Source organism: Danio rerio, chromosome 14, assembly GCF_049306965.1.
Source record: "Danio rerio strain Tuebingen ecotype United States chromosome 14, GRCz12tu, whole genome shotgun sequence".
NCBI classification, from domain to species: domain Eukaryota; kingdom Metazoa; phylum Chordata; class Actinopteri; order Cypriniformes; family Danionidae; genus Danio; species Danio rerio.
In genome coordinates, this window is record NC_133189.1 from 25356823 (window position 1) to 25380291 (window position 23469).

The 23469-nt window shown below is 36.4% G+C and overlaps 2 protein-coding genes across 5 annotated transcripts in view; both read right to left on the bottom strand.

Annotated features, from left to right (window-relative positions):
* The window catches only part of si:dkey-74k8.3, a 64975-nt gene extending 54698 nt beyond the window's left edge, over positions 1-10277 (bottom strand). For 2 of the 4 annotated variants that reach the window (XM_073921815.1, XM_003199892.6), the window contains exons 1-3: positions 9540-10277; positions 8898-8957; positions 4203-4305 (exon numbers count right to left, since the gene is read on the bottom strand). In XM_073921815.1, the coding sequence (XP_073777916.1) occupies positions 4203-4305; positions 8898-8957; positions 9540-9737 (361 nt within the window). In that variant the 5' untranslated portion in view covers positions 9738-10277. The remainder of the gene's footprint in view (positions 1-4202; positions 4306-8897; positions 8958-9539) is intronic. The other 2 variants (XM_073921816.1, XM_682976.10) reach the window with 1 other exon arrangement.
* Positions 10278-13354: 3077 nt separating this feature from the next.
* The window catches only part of rnf20 (ring finger protein 20, E3 ubiquitin protein ligase), a 30853-nt gene continuing 20738 nt past the window's right edge, over positions 13355-23469 (bottom strand). The window contains 8 exon segments of the mRNA NM_001256175.1: positions 13355-14236; positions 14322-14426; positions 16881-17021; positions 17104-17229; positions 18206-18418; positions 18941-19090; positions 22004-22121; positions 22230-22518. Of these exon segments, the coding sequence (NP_001243104.1) occupies positions 14060-14236; positions 14322-14426; positions 16881-17021; positions 17104-17229; positions 18206-18418; positions 18941-19090; positions 22004-22121; positions 22230-22518 (1319 nt within the window). The 3' untranslated portion in view covers positions 13355-14059.

Here is a 23469-nt window from a genome sequence, read left to right on the forward strand (position 1 = left end):
CGAGCATTGATGCAGCGAGTGTTTACAAGTGTGGAGTCCCGTGAAGAAGCTCCAGATGGAGACTGGCTGTTTTTATTTACCTTATGATTAAAGTTGTTGTACGTCCGCCAGTGCCTGCCTCAAAATGAGTGAATTTAAGCCACTTGTACATTACGGAAGCATTCAGAAAAAACAAAGCACCAGCGAAGAAACTCAACCTAAAGGAACATAAACACCAACTGCCAACTAGCGTTTAGGAAGTGTTATTGCAGAGCAACAGAATCAGCGTGCAGAAGTATAAATGCACTGCTACGCACAAGGCAGGCGCCGTGGGTCACGCCGATCACTTGACGCAGAAGTATAAACCAGGCTCAAATGTCATTGTGTTCTAGGTGGTGGCTACACATTGTTGTTAAGTTTGTTAAGGTTGTCCAGAGTGATTGCTAAAATTTGGTTGTTGGTAGTTTGTAGATGTGTTCTGGCTGATTTCCAATGGATTTAAGATGGCAAGGTGTACTTTGTAATGTAGGTGATTGCTAGGGGGTTCAGGTCATTGCCATAAGACTGCTACAGTTTTTTGTTGCTAGTTTTTAGGAGATAGCTACAAAGTTTGTTAAGAATTTCTGGGTAACTTGGTTAACTGCTTTAATTGGTTGCTAGGGCATGGTGTCTGCTGTAGGTGGTTGTTAGGGCATTCCTACCAAATTTGCTAATGTGCTCTGGTTGACTGCTAAGTAATTGGTTTCTATGCTCTTGGTTTTAATGTGTTCACTAGAGCATTATTCTAGGTTGCCCTAGTATTATTGTTAGTATTATTCAGCATCAGCCAATTGTAATCATATATTATATATATAGCTCAAAAATTCATTTTTAGTATAAAACAATAGCAGCAGTTATAATGATATAGAGAAACAATATCTTTGTGATCACTTTTCGAACATTTTTAGCTGATAATTAATAAAACACTCTAAGCTAGTCAACAATTGTTTGAGTATAAAGGGGTTGCACATCTTGTCCAGCTGATGGCGCTAATGCACCAAAAAATGCACCTCAAAGAAGAAGTGGGACTTTTAGCATGCCATCTTAGGGTAATTATAAAAAATGGTACAAAATGGTTTATGTAATAAATATGGATATTTTTTCATATGAATGAATTCACTAGAGTAGACCATTATTCACCCCCATGGAGCCATATGTGTCTGTTTCCTAAGGTGGATAACTTATCAGATCTCATTTGAACTACACGATTAAAAAAATAAAAACATCATTATAATTACAATATAAAAGACAAATATATATTTTTTAATATCTCTGATTGAATTTGACTGAAAGAATAAAGTCACGTTTACCTAAAATGAATTGAGAGTGAGTAAATCATGGTATAACTTTCATTTTCATTTAAATGTGCTAGAAATGCATAATATATCTAAGAATAATATATGATCATTTATTTGTTTTACATTTATTAATTTTATCCAAAGCATATTCACCCAACTTCTCTTGTATATTAACACTTTATTTTTAAGGAATACAATTCTAACTAATAACCGACAATTAACTAAGACTTTTGGTTCATTAAAGTACTAATTAACAGTGTATTAATATTAGTTAGGTAATAGTTGGGTTTAGGTGTTAGGTAAGACTAGGGATGTAGAATAAGAACAGACTTTATAAGCTTTATTAGTACTAATAAATAGACAATATCCTAATAATAAGATGGTAATAAGCCAGTATAGTTAATAGTGAGTGAATTGGTACTAAAGTATTACCATATATATATGAAAGAGAAGGAGAGAGACACAGATAATACGTAAACTAGTAAGTTGGACAACTATATGTTTTGTGTTGAGTCCCATCTAAAATGAAATTCCAGCTTCTTTCTTGAGAAGGGTCTGGATGCAGACATGATGCAATCTCATACTGATGAAATCTCACCAGTGCAGAGAATTCCTGCATTTAGAGTGCACATACTTCCTACTCTGAGTATATTTATTCCATTAGTGTTGTTTTTAATTAATAGGGGAATGTTATTAAAAAAGATCCTGATAAGTGTCTAATATATCCTGCACACAAGCCGAGTTTAGCGACTGCTAACTTGTTGACAGTAAATTCATTTTATGGCACTTTTATGTCCTTTGATCATATATCCAAAAATAAACTAATTTTATTTAAACTCCTCTTTCTTTGTCAAACTAACAATAAAAAATACTACTACAATAAAAAAATACTACTTTTCTATGATATTTTAAAATTATTATTCAACCCCCTTTTAGGTGTCAAAATCAAAGTTTTCACCTTGTCGCAGACCCAGACTTTCAAACTTCAACAATGAAAATAACATTTTAAAATATGATTCATCTGGCAACTATAAATTTACTTTAATTAAGCACTAGTGAAATCGTTTATAGAGCCCCTGTTATGGGTTTTTGAAAATAACCTTCCACGCAGTGTGCAATACAGGAACAAGTGAATGAAAACATCCAGCTCAGGTTTAAATCTGAAAGTGCTCCTGAAAACGATTGATTCTTTAACTAAATAGTCGAATCAGAGTCGAATAAATGAATCGGTTTGGGTTTGGATCTTCACCTGAACATATCGACATCGATACAGTACATCACCAAATATGTAGTACCGGATCACGTAAAACATGAACGCGCCTTTTCTTTCAACTAGCGGAGTGTGAGGGATCACGGGACTGATGGAGATTTTCTGTGGGGATTAAAAGTTCAGTTTTACAACAATACCACAGTATAGCCAACCTAGTGCTGTGTTTGTTCCTGACATTTTTCTGATTCTTGATACAATATCCTACCCTGCAGCGCGGGATTTGTCAGCCATTTACTATTACAGCAAGAAGCAGCAGAGACTATAATGTACGGGACTTCGTCAGTAACTGTTACAGTTCATATGGATCCATTTCTTTATCCTCTGGATCATAACATGTAAGTGTAATTTAAATGGTTGCCTCATTTTGTGTAGTCTGTAAAATATGTTGTAAGTTGTAATTGCCCCGCGCAGCTTGTAATCACTTATCTTTTATAGATCAGTGCTTGTTCTGTATCTCTCAGGTTAAAACTGTATTGGGCTTTTCACATAGTGAGTCCAAAACCGTGTTGAGAACGTGACGTGTGCTTCTTCCTTTAGTGATTTAAATGTGTTTCTGGCCCCCGTCAGCTGTTCCTACACACACGGCACTGTTCATTTTTGAAATAGTTCAACTTTTGTCACTGTGTGGATTAATACTGAATGTGTGTCGTTTTTATTACTTGGGGTTAGGGTCAAGAGTGATATGCTGGTGTTTAACTTTATTGCATTCCTGCATTGGGCTCTCACATACTCTCTGCTACTTCATAACCGTGGTAGGCGTTTCTCTCTGTCTCGCACTCAATGCAATCGACCAATCACAACAGACTGATTCATCAGACCAATCACAGCAGATTAGGCTCACGCATAGGACGGGCTTGGGAAAAAATGAATAGCTAAACGAATCATATGGGAGTCAATAGGATAATTAGGCAAAAATAAATGCGTAATATAAGACAATGAAAGTGTTTTTTGACCTTGCATACATATCAGCCTGTTGTCGGAGACACCCCAAAACAAAATATGACTTTTTATAATGCAAAATAGGGGCTTTTAAAATGTTTTATAGTTATTAATGTAAGATTACTGTAATTATAATTTTTTACACAAAATATAGGTGTAACACACAATATCAGTATAATTTTCACCACAACAGTAATGTCCCTTTAAAAAGATTGTGTGAAAGATTGTTTAAGTGGTTTCTGTGAAATTGAATAATGACATCAGAGAACATGTTCAAGATGGAGGGAATTTAAATTGTCATTAACAACACATCATGTAAATATTGCTTGATAAGGAAATACATTTATTCTACGTCATTTCCAAACAAGCTATACATTCAAAGGTGTTTCTAAAAACTTTTTTGTTCCACATATACAAGGTCACAGTCATTAATTTCAGGACAGCGTCAGGCAGCAGTGAATCTTTCTTTATTATTTAGTTATATTATAATATATACAGTATTCAGAGTAATAGTTGGAGATTGAAAGATAATGGAGGTACTTCATGTGATTTGAATTTTAGTTATCAATACACAGAATTTCTCTAAGAATAATGTTATCCATATTCAAGCTAAACAGTGTTTTGTTTAAATATTGAAATATGCCCTGTCTACGCCCTGAGAGGTGACTTTTACTCACCATTTGCTCCCGTAGCTCGGAGGATCTCAGACACATACACAGCAATGACATTCAGCCCACTGGCGGCTCCTTCTGCTACAAACTGCAGCACCATTTCGACAAACTAAATCAAAATTGAGAAGAAAAAAGCTATGTCAGAAGAGACTACGTAGTGTGCATTGTTGGTTTTCATACGAAAGGAAGTCTTTATCTGAACTCGTCTCAGAGATCACTGGCCATAGCTGATCATTAACCAGCCCACTGACTGAAGTGACACAATGCACATGTGATTTAATTAAAGGAGGGTTTAGGGTTTAGTACAAATTCTGTAGATTTCAGAAAAAAAAAAACTTGAACAAACTAAATTGTGTTTGCATTATAAAGCAAAGTGTATGTATATGTAGGTAAAACATTGCACCTTTTTTTTCACCTAGAACAGTAATATGAGATATTTGGTAAGCAGATCTCAGACCGCTAGCAAACAACATTTATGTGCTTCATAAGAATCAAAACAATAATGTAAAATGCTATAGACCTTTTTCACACTTTAAAACGTGTCCTGTTTAATTGAATATTTTCTGATAAATAAAATGACTATCAAATAATTTATGCTTGATTTACAGAAGACGATTCCAGTCAATACAACTACAAAATAGTGCAGAAACACAACTAAACATTTTGTGTTTGAATCGTGTCAAAATCATATATTTAAAATAATATTCAGGCTCTGCCAAAATCTGTTTGCCATTCACAACTCAACAATTCTACAAAACGTCAGCTATAATGTCAAATTAAAGAAAAACAAGTCAAACAGATGAAAACATAAGCTGCTTTTCAACTATTGGGCCACACTATTCTCTTTTCTTTGCCAGCTATGAAGAAACTTGTAGCCTGTAGATCAGTATGGGCTCAGACTGCTTAGTAATCATGCCACGCCATACCATGCTCACATGGGAATACAGCTGGAACCCTACCTGACAGCTGAAAGTTTTTAGACCTAATAGTGTGCAATGTTTGGTACAAAGCTTTCAGTTCAGCACGCATTCCAAGCCAAACAATTCACTGTGGTTATTTGTAAAATAGATATTTGTCAAATAAAGAGCGTAAAGTGTGTAAATATGTGAATATAGAAATGATGTACTGTAACACAGAATGTGCAGTTTTCCCCTCCTACACTTAAAGAAAATTAATTTTAGTCAGGTATATGCTTACCAAACTTATTGCAATATGGCTAATGGGTTAGGGCAAAAGTGTCGACCGACGTGTATTTGCACAGTTACACAATTTTGTCTTTCAACATTCTTTAACATTAAGACTCGACTTATTCTTTCACTTTTGGCACATTTTAAAAACCATAGTGTTCTGCAAGAGAATGCGGCTCTCATTAAAAACAACTGAAAAATACGCCTGCAAAGTATGTAATGGAGAAAAACAGAAGTTACTGTCACATGCAGGAATTATTCACTGTTTAAATTATTAGAGCACCGTTACACTATTCATTCCTGGCTGTGCCTGCAACCTCTGTCCTGATAGCCAGTGGGCGTTTTCCACTTTAAATGAGACTAGTTAGTCACTAATTAGTTACTACCTAATTAAATAGTATTGTTGAATCCAGCAGATCTGTTCTTTTCACAGAAAATATGAACAAAAAGTAAAAAAACCTGGTTCCATATATCAGGGTTTCTGCAGGTTTCACCATGTCAAATTAAAAACTTTTTAAGACCACGAGGAATACAATTTCAGACCTATAGGGCTAAACACTGAGGATTTTTTAATGGCCAAGCAGAAAAAAAATACTTGCCCCATTAAAAAAAAAACTAATTGTAAATAGTTATTTCTTAGCCACATATTTAAATAATGTGTCAAATCAAGGTGACCATACTGTAGTTGTAAATACATTTTTAACATAACTTTAAAAAATAAATGGATGCGCAGCAGACTGTAGAGTATTAGATATAAATAAAGTTTTGCTAAAAGTTTTATTAAGATGAATTGTTGGTGATTTTTTTTGTTTGTTTTTATTTTATTTTTATTTTTTTTGTGTGTGTTACTGGAGATTTTTATAGACTTTCGTATGCCCATACTGTACCATTCCTACTCTCTCAGCGAGCTGCGGGTGATGCCGTCAGCCCCTTCTCCGCCTCTGAGTGCTCTCAGCATAGTCCTCGTATGTGCATACATAAAGCGTATATAAATACCCATTTATTAACCATAGTCTATTATACAAACAGAAACAGTTGGACGTGATGACGTCACTAATATGCAAATGCGACTTTTCCGTGCAGAGCTTAGCGCCATTTCATTAAAAATAGTCGGCAACATTGTTGGTGATTTGATCGACTAGGGAGCTTTGGATAAATAAAGAAAAATTAAGGCCCATTTAAAATGATTTACGACTTAAAAGACAATATTTGTGTGAATTTAATACTTTTTAAGGGCTAAAATTTAGTTTTTAAATTTGAAATTTAAGACTTTTTAAAACCCTGCGGATACCTATATATTTTTTTCCTTTGCATTTGTTTAGAACTATTACAATATTACATTTCTTTTTTTATAAAGTACTGATTTTGTTTTATATCCTGACAAGAAGACACCACAGAAGATGGCTCAAGTAGCTCCATAAAAGTTCAAAGTAAAGCAACCATCGTAGATTATGATTTTAGTTTGAATACGTTAAATCAATTAATAAGTTTCATTCTTTTTCGGTGTATTGAAATATACCAAATCATGACACCAATGTGTCATGTTGTGTCACCAAACCATTAGAACCATTTGGCCCAATAGACAAAAAAGCAGGCTGTAGTCGTTCATACATATAGAAACAATTGATATATTTATTGCAAATCGCACTTTCATACAACTTGTGCAGGATGATAAAGATTTCACAGTTTCATGCCATGCTCATTCAGTCGTCTGCAATCTTGAAAATATGTGAGGAAAAATCTGAGTTGTCTGGAATGCAGCATTAATCCTAATCTGAAGTAGGAGCTAATTTAGTCACCCAAAATATGTTCCCAAAACTAAAACCATTCCCAGTTAATTTCATTGCCAAATGACAGAAACTTCCTCCTATTGTATATGTGTTAAAGATTACTACAGTGCAATGGTGTTTTGCTTCCTAAAATAACGTTAATAAGAAACCTTTTTACTTTAAGGAATCTTGCTGAATAAAAGGTTCTCTACACTGTAAAGAATTATGAGCAATACTATGCAAATGTCAACCTTGCCATGAAAAAAAGTTTTCACCAAAATATGGAAACCGTTTCACAAAGTTTTTTATTGTGTAAGCAAGTATTTTACAGTACTTTAGAAATGCTCGGAAATGTCTGTGTCAATTTTTTCAAGCTATTATATTTGATTTAGTAAAATCACACAAGTGGCAATTTCACATTGGTCGCTTTTTCCAAATGCTAAAATATTAAATAAAATAAATTCAAACCTGTTTGTTCTATGGTGAGCCTACTTTTATCCTTTTGGTTAGAATTCACAGAATTTCTGCAAGTATGTTGTATATACTGCGAACTCAATAACTTTTTTGGTCACACCCATAACACATGTTTATTTTGCACGTTTAAAGTACAAAACATGTTTACAGATTGATATTTTTCTGCTCCTTTAACTCAGTTCTTCTGTAAAATAGATGTTTCAATATAATGTTAACATACTTTTTATGCAAGTTTATGTTTTGGTTTTTACTGCTAATGTCACATTCATTACGCTGGAATTGCTCTTATATGAACAATTAGACAGCTTATGTTTTAGTTCATTGTAACTGAAGTTTGTCCTGCGCGCTTGCGATTTTTTAGGTACTTGTTTAGTTTGGTGCTTTAACCTTATCGTTACTATTATTCAAAAGAAGGTAGTGATTCGCACTCAATTGCTTCGTACTGTTTTTATTTTTACTTTTTCTTACATTTTACGGGTGATAACAGACAAACAGACGTTTTGGCACAAAGCCTTCCTCAGTGTGGCTTTGTGCCGAAACGTCTGTTTAGTTCATTGTAACTCATTAAACTTGGTTAATCATATTCTAACTTAATTTTATAAGTTATGTATGTATGTATTTTAAGTCAGTTTAACATAATATAAGTTCAATTGACTAAGATTAGTTTGATTCATCTTAAAAATTTAGGGCAACCAGGATTTTTTTTATAGTGTACAGGTTGAAGCAAGGTCATTCAAGGAAACCAACATATGTCATTACAGAACATTTCTATTAGTGTTTGAAAGGCTAATTATGTTAGTCGTAATCTTTAATGATATTTGTGTGGCAGGACACCACAACACAAATAGAGCTACTTGTCAAAGTTAGCATGCAGGCAAAGCTGTCAGAGTGACAGCTGAACACCCCTCTTAACATTATCAAACACATGCACCCTCTACCAAAACCACACATACATTACTGCTGATCAAATATACACACTCTCGAACGAAAAGGTCATCTTATTTGGTGAAGGACAAACGTAAACAAACAGAAAGAGTGTGCATGAATTCATGAAGGGAGTTAATAGCCGGATAATCTATACAAAGCAGCATTGTTTGCCATTCTGGGCGTAAGCCACCATCACTTACACACCTGTTCTGGCATTTGTTTCTTCTTGGTAGCAGTTGTCAATTTCACAGACAAAGATGGGCAGTGTGCTTGTCAAAACACGTGTACAGATCAGTTAATGCAGCCGGTTTGACATGAGCTCAGACACTTATACTTGTTCTTACCATTGCAAAGGAATAGATGTTCTCTGGGCCAAACACTGAGTCAAGGTACAAGACCGCATTCTGAGTCAAAGAGAGGTGGGTGAGGGGGACATAAGCAGAGTAAATTAGGACAAAGGATGAGTGAAGGAGATGAGGGGGTTAAAAGGGATTAAAGCAACATGACAGAGGGACAAAAGTGGGGTGAGAGCCATGAATACCACATACCAAAGGTTTTAGCATTTGTTAGGGAATTAAATGAAGGTCCTGTTAGAAGGTGATCTGAATTAAAATGTTTAATAACTATTCACTTCACCATAACAGAGGAAGTTTCTCCTATATATGTCTTTGGTTTGAATTGTGTCTCAGGTTTCTCAGATTTTCTTCTGAGGCAAAAGCCTTATGTAAAAAGTGTTTCTGGTTATTAAAGTGTGCTCATTCTTTTTTATAAATTCACACATTGCATTGTGACAGGCTAAATGAAATCTGTATGAAATCACAATGTTTTCTATATTTAGCAAATGAAACAAAGTAACTTAAATAAGCCAATCACTATGCAGTCTGTAGGACCATAAAATATCAACAATATTTTCCTGTAAAGGAATGTCATAAGCATATTTCAGAAATACTCTAATAATAATAATAATAATAACAAAACAGTTTTACCTCAACACAAATCTGAATTGCATGTGTGCCAACAATGGACTCCACGTATCTTCTCAATGCGTCCAGAGGCTCCAGAATAAGAGATCCTGAGGTAAACTCTTCAGTCAAGCCATGGCACAAAACTGAACGAACCAGAACCAAAAACATAAAGAACAGCAGCTTTTCTGAAAGTCTCGAGACGACGTTGTGAACAGCCATCCTTAAAACCCGGATTAATACACGACTCTCAAATACAAAACAATCAAAGTGCAGCAATAATAGCTTGTCAGCTCTGTCCAGCTATAGTCGCCCTTGTTTTATTTTATTTACCTTGAAAAGATGTACGAATAAAAACCTGCAGGTTTAAATACAGTCCTTTTTATACCTAGTTCATGGCTATGTTAAGACTTGCTTTAAAAAACAATTGGCAAACACGGAACACTATTAGTTGGCACAGGCTGCGCGTGTAACTAAAAAGTTCACTGAGGGAGTCGCTAAAGTAGCCGGGCACGCGCTTGCCAAGGGCACTTAAAAATAGCGCCTGGATGACTGTATATGGTAGGCAGGCTATCTATCGTACAACGAAGTGTTAAGACGAGAAATGGAAAATAGGCTCTCAAATGTGCGCCTCTCTACATAAGAAATATTGGTGTTTATTCTGACAAAGCGATGCGTTTCGAATCCGAGATAAATCCTGTGTAAGGATTAAGGAAAAGGTGTCCGATGTGCTCAGTCGTCACCGCGGACAGAAGTTTGAATACTTTTGTGTTGTGTGACTGCAGATATAATATGCCTCCGCCTCCTGCATTCCTGTGCCATGAAGAATCCCGTTCACACAGTTGTTCAGCGACAGCACCGCTCGCTCCAGGACACGAGGCGTTGCAAGATCAATTTGGCCGGAGGTGCGGTGCGAGCAGATCTGCAGGCTGGGACGTGCGTTTCGTTCTGTTTACATGGGGTAATTGAGGAGTGAATATGAAAACAAAAAAGGCAGAATATGTATGATTAAAAACAGAGTTTCTTGTATTTAAAAAAATATAATTATAATTTTGAATGGTTCACGAAGAAGGTTATTAGGTTCATTCCGCTGTGGCATTCCCTGATAAACCAGGGACTAAGCCAAAGGGAAGCGAGGGAGTGTTCCCCCTTAAATCACAATTTTGCATTTTTCACTGTAATGATGTATCTTGCAACTTTTACAGTACAGTGAGTATGGAAAATATTCAGACTCCCTTAAAATTTTCACTCTTTGTTATATTGCAGCCATTTGCTAAAATGACTTAAGTAAATTTTTCCTCATTAATGTACACACAGCACCCCATATCGACAGAAAAACACAGAATTGTTGACATTTTGCAGATTTATAAAAAAAAAAAGACAAACTGAAATATCACATGGTCCTAAGTAATCAGATCCTTTGCTGTGACACTTGTGTATTTAACTCTGCTGTACATTTCTTCTGATCATCGCTACACCTTCATTTGAGTCAAGCTGTGTTTGATTATACTGATTGGACTCGATTTGGAAAGTCACACACCTGGCTAAAAGACCTTACAGCCAGAGGCGGACTTAACAAATAAGCGAGGTAAGCAGCCGCTTAGGGCCCCAAGAAATAAGGGGGCCCAAACCAATGCCAAGAAGCCTATATTAATCAAATAGCTCTTTTATAAATTTTCTATCATATGTTGGAAAATCTGTCTCTAATCGTTAAAAATTTAATGTTATTACTTTTTTCAAAACCGGGGACCCCCATGAAAATCCTTCAATGCTGCACTTTCACAAGGTTTGAGTGGTTCAAAGACGCTGAGATAATGTTGAACATATTGCCAGTCTATCAGCATTCAGAGTAGAGCTGAGGTAGAGGCCGGCACAGTGTGCAAGAGGAAGAATTTTGAAATAAGAAAAAAAGATTAACGCATCTACCTCTGTGTTCTTGCTTTCTGGCCAAAACACCTGTCAAATGCTGAGCGCAATTACAGAGAGAAAAAAAAAATCAATAAATCTATAGAGAATGTTTTGAGTTTTAATGCTATGAAAACCAAACGAGCTTACAGCTCACAGTGCATGTCAGAGCAATTGAGAATCATAAGGTCAAAGGAACTGCAAGACAGAAATGTTGAAAGGCACAGGTGTGGCCAAGGTTACAAAAAATTCTGCTGCACTTAAGGTTTTTAAGAGCACAGTGGCCTCCATAATCCTTTAATGGAAGACATTTGGGAGGACCAGAACCCATCCTAGAGCTGGCCATCTGGCCAAACTGAGCTATCGGGGGAAAAAGAGCCTTGGTGAGAGAGGTAAAGAAGAATCCAAAGATCACTGTGGCTGAGCTCCAGATATTCAGTCGAGAGATGGGAGAAAGCTGTAGAAAGTCAACCATCACAGCAGCCCTCCACCAGTCGGGGCAGTTTGCTAAAAACATAAGAAGAACTCTAAGATGGTGAGAAATGAGAACTTTTTTATTCTAAGTGGTGTGTGTGGAGAAAACCAGACACTGCTAAACGACTGTCCAATACAGTCCCTGCAATGAAGCACGGTGGTGGCAGCATCATGCTGTGTTTTTCAGCTGCAGGGACAAAACGACTGGTTGCAATCAAGGGAAATATGAATGCGGCCAAGTACATGGGGTATCCTGTGGTAACCTCCTCCAGAGTGCTCATGACCTCAGACTGGGCTGAAGGTTTACCTCCAACCAGACAGTGACTCTTTACACAGCTAAAAATAACAAAGGAGAAGCTTCTCAACAACTCTGCGACTGTTCTTGAATGACCCAGCCAGAGCCCTGACTTATAACCAATTGAGCATCTCTGTAGAGAGCTAAAAATGGCTGTCCTGTCCACCCCATGGTTACCATCCAGCCTGACAACTGAAGAGGATCCACAAATTTAGGTGTGAAAAACATGTTGCAACTTTCTCGAAAAGACTCATGGCTTTATTAGATCAAAAGGGTGCTTCTACCAAATACTGAGCAAAGGGTATGAGTTCTTAGGACCATGTGATAATAGTTTTTCTTTTCTAATAAATCTGCAAAAATGTCAACGATTCTGTGTTTTTCTGTCAATATGGGATGCTGTGAGTACATTATTAAGAAAAAAATGAACAAATGATTTTAGCAAATGGCTGCAATATCACAAAAAATGAAAAATGTAAAGGGGGTCTGAATACCTTCCGTACCCACTGTGTAAACATGTATATAGCCTATATGTATGTGCTTGCGTGCGGTTAAAAAATAATGGAATTATAAGAAAATCTATAAATTTGCAATTAAATTCAAAGGTTTTCACACTTTTGATTTGTAATCCTGAGTTTCAATACACATTCTATAAAAAATTCAGGTTATCTCAGATTTTTTTTTACACATCAAAACTGAGAGATTTAAACTCAAACTAAAATATCTCAAGGGCAAGATCAAACTGCAACTACCCCTTTAAGCTTTTACAACTTGATGCACTCTTTAAGGAGCAAAAAAACAGTTCACACCCAAAAACTATTCTTTCCTCATTTACTCTCTTCACTTGTTCCAAACCTGTTTACCCTTCTTCCTTATGTTGACCACAAAAGAATGCATTTCGAAGAAAGCTGAAAACTTTCTTAAACATTGGAAGGTTAAAGAAACCACAGTATTTGTTTTTTCCTACTGTGTCAACTTTTACAGGTTTTAAGCTTTCAAAATATTTTCTTTACTGTTAAACAGAAGACAACAACACTCAGTCACTCACCAATACAATTCTGAAAAGAGAGATTGAAATAAAAAGAAATCGCTAAGCATCAAATCTTTCTTTAAAGCTAAATGCTAATTCATTTCATTTTCACAAATTAAAAATATAGAGACTTTGTTGTAGGTTCAAAGCCACAGCACCACAGTACAAAGACTTTATTATAACATTATTCCAAAGCAGAGGCATTGATTCTTGAAAGGGGACAACAGTTCAACAGGCCATAAAATGTACTTTTTCAATCACATATAAACATACTACAAATGAATATCTGTGAAAATTTTAATAAGGAGTCATAATGAATTTACATACATAGATTTTTAATGTATTTCAATGAAGCATTTGCACATCCATCACTACAGGCAGTCAAAAAAAGTAGACAATACAAAAATTACAATACAAGCTTTTCAGCAAATGAACCACTGCCCAGTTGACTAGACAGCTTGTTTTCAAAGACAGGTCTGTAGGCTCACTCGTGTTCATGGGTTCACATTGGTTCTGGGTAGTTAAGTTAATGTTAAGCTGGAATGGGAGATCTGGTCGAGGCAGTTTTAACTCAAAGAAAGTCAACAAACCTTGAGGACAGTCCTTGAGGCAAGCAGCAGCTTTTGTGAGAAACGTTGGCTAAGACAGACCTGTGGAATGTGACCGGGTTAGTTCTGCTAAACCGATGCTGGGACGTCTAATCAACATGTCGGTTGTTTTCTGAAGAGCGAATCAAATGGAATGTAAAACACTTGATGCTCGGCCAATACAGGACATGCTCCAACTGCAGAACAATGCTGAGGAACTGGACCAAACAGATGCAGATGCTGTGATTCACAAGCCTCATCCGATGTATATGCGGTGGAAGTCGTTGGCACCAAATGCGGCATTGCACTTTGGGCACTTTCTCTGACGGGTGTCGTAACGTGTCTTCACGCACTCGAAACAGAAGACGTGGAAGCACTTTGTCAGAACTGCATCTTTTACACGTGAATTGCAGCATGGACAAGTCAATCGGGCCTAAAGTACAGAAAACAAAAAAGATCATTTAAAGCCGTGGACACAAAACTATTTGTGATCCTTCATAAAAATGAACATAAATGACCTTGTATTCGTTTATTTCTTCATTCAGGATCTCATCTCCATTTCGAATGTTCTCTGCCGGTTTCTTGGCCTTCTCTATCTTCCTGCGGAGTTTGGATATGTCCTCCTAAAAAAGACAAATTAATAAATGGCATCATGTTAAAATAAATTCACAAAATAGTCCATATGTCTCTTTCAGAAATTTTCCACAATTGTGTTATTGATATTGAAGTTTGGCGAATTCTGACCTACAAAATCACATAGAAAGAAGATGCCTAAATTATAGTTAATAGTATACAGCTAACTATAGTATAGCTTGTTTTCTCCATAAAAACACAGTTTTAAACTAATTCGATATCACAATCGATATTTTAGAACTCTTTGCAGTCTTTAACTGTTTGTCTTAAGGATATTAAATGTAGCAGGGCAAAAAAAACTTCAACTTAATAACGAAAAAACTGAGGTTATTTTCTTTGGCCCCTCAAAAACAAGAATGTTTTATATTGGGGGCTTAGAAAGTGTCCATATGATTAATCTCAAGTGAAAAATCTAGCAGTTATCTTTGATTCTGAGCTTTGTCTAGAAAAACAAACGAGCTCAGTGGTTAAGAATAGTTACTATCAGCTGAAGATCATCTCAAATCCATTCTTTCCTTTCAAGATCTGGAAAAAGTCATACATGCTTATATCACATCTCTCCTAGACTATTGTAATTCCTTATATATTGGTCTCCCTCAATCTTCATCGGCACGCTTGCTGTTGGATCAAAATGGGGCAGCTAGACTTTTAACAGGCACCAAAAAATCATGCTAGTTTTGGCATGCCTTCATTGGCTTCCTGTTAATTTTAGAATTCAGTTCAAGATTTTACTTATTGTTTTAAAAGCACTGAATGGGCAAGCATCTTCTTATATAACTTATTAATCTACAGTCAACTCCTCGGCCCCTTAGATCGTCAAATAAAAATTTTACTGCAAATTCCTCTGTAACGACTTAAACTGAAAGAAGATAGAGCCTTTGCAGTCGCTGCGCCACATTTGTTTGATATTACGAGAGCTTCTTCTATCTCTATTTTTAAGTCCAGACTTAAGACACATTTTTATTCTATTGCCTTCCCAGGCTTTTAATCTTAATTTTGCATTGTTGCTGTCACACTATTATTCTAAAATCATGAAATAACAATAAAAGTAATAATAAGAATGAGTACTATGGTTTTGCTCAGCACTTTGCTCAGTGCCAAACTGAAGTTAAATGTGCTTTAAAAATAAACTTTACTTACTTACAATCACTACAAATAAATACTAATACTTGATAGAATATATTATGATCATTATAAAAACTCTTTAACTTGCATTCCAATGCAGGGTCCATACCAGGCGCGAAGCATCATGTCACTAGTTCTACATAACTCGCAGGATTATGTCTGCTCAATTTGAAATATTTTATATTTTGAGGCAAATTCCACAAGTTCATGGCGAATACATTGCTTGTTCTGCTTCATCTGTGTCCCCTGGTTGAAATTTGACTCCGTTCATGCATTTGCATTGACTTTGTAATATGTAATCTGCTAGCCGGCAGCTAGCTCTCTGCAACTCTCACATGGTCCCCCACTGAAGCTAAGCAGTGGGAAAAGCTTTTCCATGTGGGAAAGCTGGGCTGCTGCTGGAAGTGGTGTTAGTGAGACCAGCAGGGGGCGCTCAACCTGCAGTCTGTGTGGGTCCTAACACCCTAGTATAGAAAAGGGGATTCTACTGTTCAGTGAGTGCCCTCTTTCGAACCGAGGTCCTGACTCTCTGTAGGTCGTTTAAATCGCAGGATGTCCTTTGTAAAAGAATTGGGGTTTAATCCCAGTATCCTGGTCAAATTTGCCCACTGGCCTCTTTCCATCATGGCCCCCTAACGTAACATAATTGGCTACATCACTCCTCTCCACCAATCAGCTGGTGTGTGGTCTGGCACAATATGGCTGCCGTCGCGTCATCCAGGTGGATGCTGCACACTGGTGGTGGATGAGGAGATTCCCGCCAATGTGTAAAGTGCATTGAGTGTTCAGAAAAGAGCTATACAAATGTAAGGAATTAATCTACTTAAACTTAAATTTGCATTTGGTGTGGAAACAGCATATCTTTTTTTAAATCAATTTCATGGGTTAAATTGTGTTCCTGATACTGGTTTTAATGATAACTAATTGACAAAATCTCAATCAGGCCATTATGATGCCTGTTAAATGGTTAATCCAAATAAAAAAAGATATATGTTGCAATGATAATACTTTATATTCGTGCTCTTTTATTTTGACAGGTTCCAGTTTAATTAAATAAATGTGCTTCATAGGTATAGCCACACTGCACTTTTTGCATTGACTTTCATTCACATGCATGCAAACGTTTGAGATTGGAAGTGCAAGCTTATGCGAAAAGATTTGCATTTTGCTACATTCCAAAATTCTAGCTTGGTAAACTCTGACCTGCGATTTTGACACAAACAGAATCATTATGTGACCTCTCTGTACGCAAATGTAATTCTTAAAGTTTAATGTGATCGCAGCTCTGTTATTCATATGACATATCTCAGAATACTCACCTGTGCACGTCTGGCATTGAAAGACTCCTTCTCTCGTGAAATGCTGTTCTCAATCACCTCTTCTCTGACTGAACGCAACCTCTGCTGCACCCCTTCCAGCTGAGTCCGCACCTCCTCCGACAGCAGCACAGAGTCTTGCGCCTGAAACCGACAGGCAGCGAGATATGTGCTGTTAAGATGAGCTGTAGATAACCTCCATGACATTTACTGTTTGTTGCAGTACCTTGCGTTTGTTCATCTCTAATGCCTGCGTGCGAAGCCCCAGCTCTCTCTCTGCTGCGCTGATGGTGCCCTGCAGGAGGCGCTCTTTCTCTTCCAGCTTCCGAACCACCTGTAGCTGAGCATCCACCTGAGACAAGAACAGAAGGGTATTATTAAGTTAACGCTATACAATAAGAATGTTTTAGGTATTGTTGAAGTATTTAGAAACAATGAACGATACATTATAGTGTTTATTCCTCTTTATGTAAATGTAAACTGTTTTTAGTTCACGTTAACTCACAGCAGGGACCAGACCAGATTTCTTGTGGCGCGGGAATATATATCTGAATAAAGCGCGGGAGAGGTCGGTTACAGGTGTAAATTAAACGGGAGGGGGCGGTCTAACAGTATCGCTCCCGACACGCGAGCACGTGTATGTGTGTGTGTGAAAGAGAGTGTGAAGCTGTGTTTAGCTTGTTTGTTGCTGTCTACAGTTATATGTGTGTGAATGAGAGAGAGAGAGAGAGCTTCGTGCTGTCTATGTATGTGTGTGAATGAGAGAGAGAGAGAGCGCTTTGTCCTGTGTGTGTGTGAATGAGAGAGAGCGTGATGCTGTCTGTGTGTCACTTGCTTGGTGTTGCGTCTGTGTTTTACAGACAGCTTATTACAGGCTGTCTGGATTCTGTATAGCTGGGTAGTTTTTGGTTTTGTTTTGTTTTTCAGTTTTAAAATATGAATACTTCTAGTGCTTCTGGATACACTGTATACTGTCCTTTCATATAAAAAAAATATAATACCGTACCCAGTATGTTATATTAATATGAACACAAAAAGAAAGCAGAATAAAAAAAAACAACTCTTTAAAAATGTAATATTATTTTGTTTCTGCAATTCAAATTTCAAGCCGCAAATTTCACCCCTTAAATGAAAAGCTTATTTTATTATACAAAAATAATTGACCCTGTATAGCTTGTTCATTGGCAGGCAGCAACGGTGAGCGCACAAAACTAGTGCTTTGATTGGTCAGATCTACTGTCAATCAAACTCCTGGCAAAGGTCAGTTGATTCAAGAATTTATTTTAGAAGATGACATCAGCACTAAACATGAAGCTCAGCTCACCCACCTGTGTTTTAAGTGTGAGCAGCTGGTCAGCGAGCTCCTCTTTCTCCTCTTTGAGGAGTTTGTGGATCTGGTTGGATTTGATGCGCTCGCTCATGAGTTTGAAGTTGGCATCATCTTTCTCTCTGAGCTGCTGCATCAGACGGATGTTCTGTTCCTGCATGTCCTCAAACGCCTGGCCCGTCACGTCCATTTCACTCAGCAAAGCATCTTCCTCCTGAGAGACAGAAAGATTGACTCATTCAGAATTAACACTGAATTTTGCAGCAAAGTGTTTGTCATTCATTGCTCGGTGTTAAGGTCTTTGCACACAGAAATTTTCATGAGTTTTTTGTATTAATATCTGAAAAATTTATCACGCACACACCAAACAGCAGCAGGGGAGAGCTAAAGTCACTGAATCCAGCATATAGTTCTCAACTGTCCACCACATTCTGGCTTTTTTATGCATTGTGTTTCTCAAAGATATCTGTGGCGTAAGTGATGGAATTCTGTATTTTGCTTTTTACTTGTATGGTGACCTCAAACTGTCAAAACACCTCTCAAAGCGCTTTTTCGGATGTAAAAAGTAAAAAAAAAAAAATCAAACCGGATCCAATTTTTTTATGAATGTTTCAGATGCAGTGTGTCAATACAAGGCTGAATTTATCTTTCAACACGTGAAAATTACAAACAAAAATTGCGGATTCAGTGTGCTATAACCTTTAGTCTGACACTTTTGTGTGAATCAGAGCTCTACCTGCTTGGCAAGAGAGAGTTTCTTATTAAGAATATCGATCTGCTCCTCCACAGAGCGGATCTTTCTGAGAGCTTCTTCATCTGCCATCTTCTTTCCTTCTCTCCTTTCCCTCTCCTCCAGCTCTCGCACCCTCTGACGGAGCTCTTCTGCCTACAAAACACGCACACAAGTTTTATAAGAGCAAGTTTAGGACTTTAAGACCTTTGTAAGACCATGAAAATAACATAGAACAATTTAAAGCACAAGAGCAGCTCACAGATGGTTCTTTAAACTTTTGTTGTAGCTACTGATCACATACAGCAAAAAGTGATGTTTCCTAATACAGTTTCTGTCTTGTTTTCAATTACAAATGTCTTAAGATTTTGGAAGAAATATTTTTTTTTTATTAAATGAATCAACAAATATATGATTAATATTTGATTAATACAATAATAAATATCAGCCAGTGAGCTTAAAAAACAGTTGTGATGAAAAATCCTTCAAGAAATTGATTCCGAGGTATAACAGTTAACAGTAAACAGTGCTTTAGCTAGTTTTAACACCGAGTTTAGCCACATTTTTACTACTAAAATCCAGAACTTTTCCAGAACTTTCAAGCACATTTTCATGACGGAATGTTGTGTGACGTTACGAAATGGTAAATAATAAAAAAAGCATTAACGTTCAAATTTATAACAGCATATCATAGAACACGCAACAATCTATTTTGTTTAAATTAGTTTTTATATCTATGTAAAGTTGATATTGATAATGCTTAGAGAGCACTAACAATGTGAGAACAAGTTTTTAGCCAAGGACAGAAAAGAAGTAAAGACAACTAACATATGATCAAGTTTGGGCTGCACAATATATGCTTTCAGCATCAATATCACAATGTGTGCATCTGCAATAGTCACATAATAATGGAGTAAACGTTTATCATCTGCATGCATTTTTAAAGAGATAGTTCACCCAAAAATACCATTTACCATTTTTATTACACCCTTCACTTGTTTCGAACATTGAGTTTTCTTTTTTTTTTATAAACACAATAAGAGTATAATTTAATAACTCCTATAGTATTGAAACAAGTGAAGTGTGAGAAATAGTGAGTACATTTTAATCTTTGAGAGAACTGTCCCATTAAGGCCTGTGACTGTGTGAACATTTCAATATTTTAAATTTTAAAACAGCCACTACAAATTTTTTGTAACTTCAATAAAGATGAAATATTATACAATGAAGACTATGCAGTGTTGATTATTCAATATCTGTACCAGAATAGTGAATGCCTAAAAACTCATTCAAAATCATTCACTTTTATCTTTACTATATTTTATTTATCTATGCTTGTAATTTATTTGTTATATATTATTCGAGACTCAATCCTCTACAAAATCCCATCAATCAATCGAAATAAACATGTTAAATCATCTGGTGAAATTGTACTCACATCGCAATATATATCACAGAAATACAAAATATGGTAATGTCAGATTTTTCAATTATCGCGCAGCCCTAATTCAAGTATACAGATATTTTTTTAACTAATTTCCATGACTTTTTCAAAACTTTGTGTTTTTTTCTGTTTTTCCAAAACGTTTCCAGGCCTGGAAAAAACCATTTCAAATTCCATGACTTTTCCCGTTTTTAAATGACCGTATGAACCCTGTTAACAGTACACTCAAAGGCCCAATTAAAAAAAATAAGGATATATTTTTATTACAAAAGCACATCAATCCATCTCATAAGACATGCTTTAACATCATAATGGCATATAGGTTAGTTCTACAAATGATTTTGTGCTTTCTAAAGCCTCAAAATATTGTATTATTTATTATACTATTTATTGAAATTATATTAAATAAAAAATTCATATTTAAAAATAGTTTACTGTGATTTTTAGAATCATTACACCAGTCATTGATAGGCCTGTCAAGATAAAGAATTTTTGCTGTTGAACATATCGTCACTGCAATAACTGATATTATTGTCATTTTTAAATAATTATATGCCACTGACCATACACCACTATAATAAAGCAAATACTCTTAAACACTTTCAAGGGACAAAAAACTTTTCACTCTCAAGTTTTTTTGGATTCGGCAATCTGATGTTAAATCCGTAAATGAGGATATTATTTATCCTATTAAATGTCCTAGTAAGTAAATGTTGAATAATCAACATTGACACCAGTGAGGTAAAATGTAAATGTCCTTGTAAAATGACTTCACTGTTATTTGTGAATTTGTAATCATATACAAACACCAAAAATTACTGAGGTCATGTCCAAGTTTTGTATGAAAAGTCGATATATTGCTTATTGTAACAGGCCTAGTCTTCATTATCACATGATCATGAGTGTCGCTCTACTAAATTATTAATAATGATTCATATTTATATGAAAAATCATTGTCATTGGTGCATTTACTGTAATTTTGATTAAATGGCGTCTTGATGAATGTAAAGGCTAATCAAACGCACGCGTATGCTTCAGCGCAGCCTTAGCGCAGCCACATACCCCTCGCTGTGGCTGACGCCAGCATGCACCTCTTCAAAAATGTAACTACATGTCCAATGACGCAGAGCACAAGCTCTATGATTGGTCAGCTTGGTAGCTGTGACGTGCATGGGCGGGGATGAGCGCTGTGCAAACCCATTGGAACGAGTGTTTACAAGTGTCAAGTTCCGTGAAGGAGGTCCAGGTGGAATGTTTTGTTTTGTGTTTACCTTATGATTAAAGTTGTACATCCACCGGTTCCTGCCTCTCAAAGAGGGAGTTTTAGCTATGTGTACATTAAGGTAGTATTCAGAAAAAAACAAAACACCAGCGAAGAAACTCGACACAGAGGAACAGAAAAAACTACTGCCAGCTAGCGGTTCAGAAGCGTTATTGCAGAGCAACACAATCAGCGCGCAGAATTATAAATGCATGGCAATGCACACTCACGCTGATCACTCGACACAGAAATATAAACAAGGCTAAAGAGAGTTCTCTCAAAAACAAAACAATATAAAAAAAAAAAATTCCAAACTGCTGACTGCTACTTTATACAACAATTTCTTGTACGTTTGGTTATGTACCTCTGACTTTGTCTTCTTCTCAGCTGCCATCAGCTGTACTTTATCCCTCTGCTCTTTTGGTGCTGAGCGGTACATGTCCAACAACAGCTTCATCTCCCTTTGGGACTCTTGAGCTTTCCTGCATCATAATCATATTTTTCCATCAGCTTCTCTATTAACGTTATTAGCTCTTCTTAAAGTCATTTTCATCATTCTACTTATCATCATTTAGAGGGGAATTGCTTACTTCAGCTCCACCCGCACTATTTTCAGCTGCTCCATCTCCTTGCGTTTAGGCCCTCCAATTACAGCACAGCGTTCAACTGGGATGTCTTCTGATTGGCTGCTGCTTGTGCCAGCTTTGTCTCTCTCTTCTTTCACCCCTAAGCTTCCAGTACTGCCACGCGTCACCCGCTCTCTTTCTCTCTGTTCCTTCTCTTTGTCCTTTTCCTTTTCTTTGTCTTTTTCCTTCTCCTTTTCCTCCTCTTTTACCACAGTCTCTGCATCTGTACCTGGTTCAGTCTTGACTGTTATACCTAAAAAATAAAATATGTCAATTAAAAATTAAAGCAAAATATAAACTCAACAGTGGCGTAATTTAAAACAAAGTGCAATGTATTCAGACTGTGTAATATTTGAAATACTATATAGCATTACTTAAAGAGTTCTATTTGATTTGGTTGATTTTTGAGAGTGCATCCGCAGAGGAAATTTAAATCATTTAAACATTTTTTTTCCAGGGCACATAGCCTGGCCCTATAGGGTCTCTTTTTAAGCAAGACTAGTTCAGAAAAAACATAAAAAATAGGGGTGTTCTTTTGAGGTATATATATATTTATGTGTGTGTGTATATAAACATACATACATATACACCCGCCAACCTGCCAAATGTGAGTAGATTTCAGCTGTGGCAGGTTGGACAGCCACCTCCACTAACCACTTTGGCTGGTTGAAAATAAATTTGAAATTGCCAGAGCAGGCTCATAACTAAAGATTAGGACTTCAGTTTAAGACAGTTTGACAATATGTGTGCAAATGCGATCAGCAAGACTGATAACTGTTCGTGCAAGCAAAAGAAAGCAGGTGAATACCGAATGAGATCAGGCGATTGGTGAGACAGGCACTCCTCACTCACTGACAAGGGCTTCAGTGTCACGCACACAGCTGATGTGATGCGTGCGAGTGCTTAACAGCTCTAAATTTCAATTATCAATTCAATTCTCAATTATTTATCAATTTCAATTCAATTTATCTTTATTTCTATAGCCCTTTTACAATGTAGATTGTGTCAAAGCAGCTTAACATAAAAGATTGTAGTAAATTGAAACAGTGTCAGTTCAGTTTTCTGTGTTGAAGTTCAGTTTAGTTCAGTTCAGTGTGGTTTATTATTCACTGCTTAGAGTTCAATCACTGAAGAGCAAATCCATCGATGCGCAGTTCTCCTTAAAATAAACTGGAGAAAATGTTGCTAGCGCACCCACAGTTCT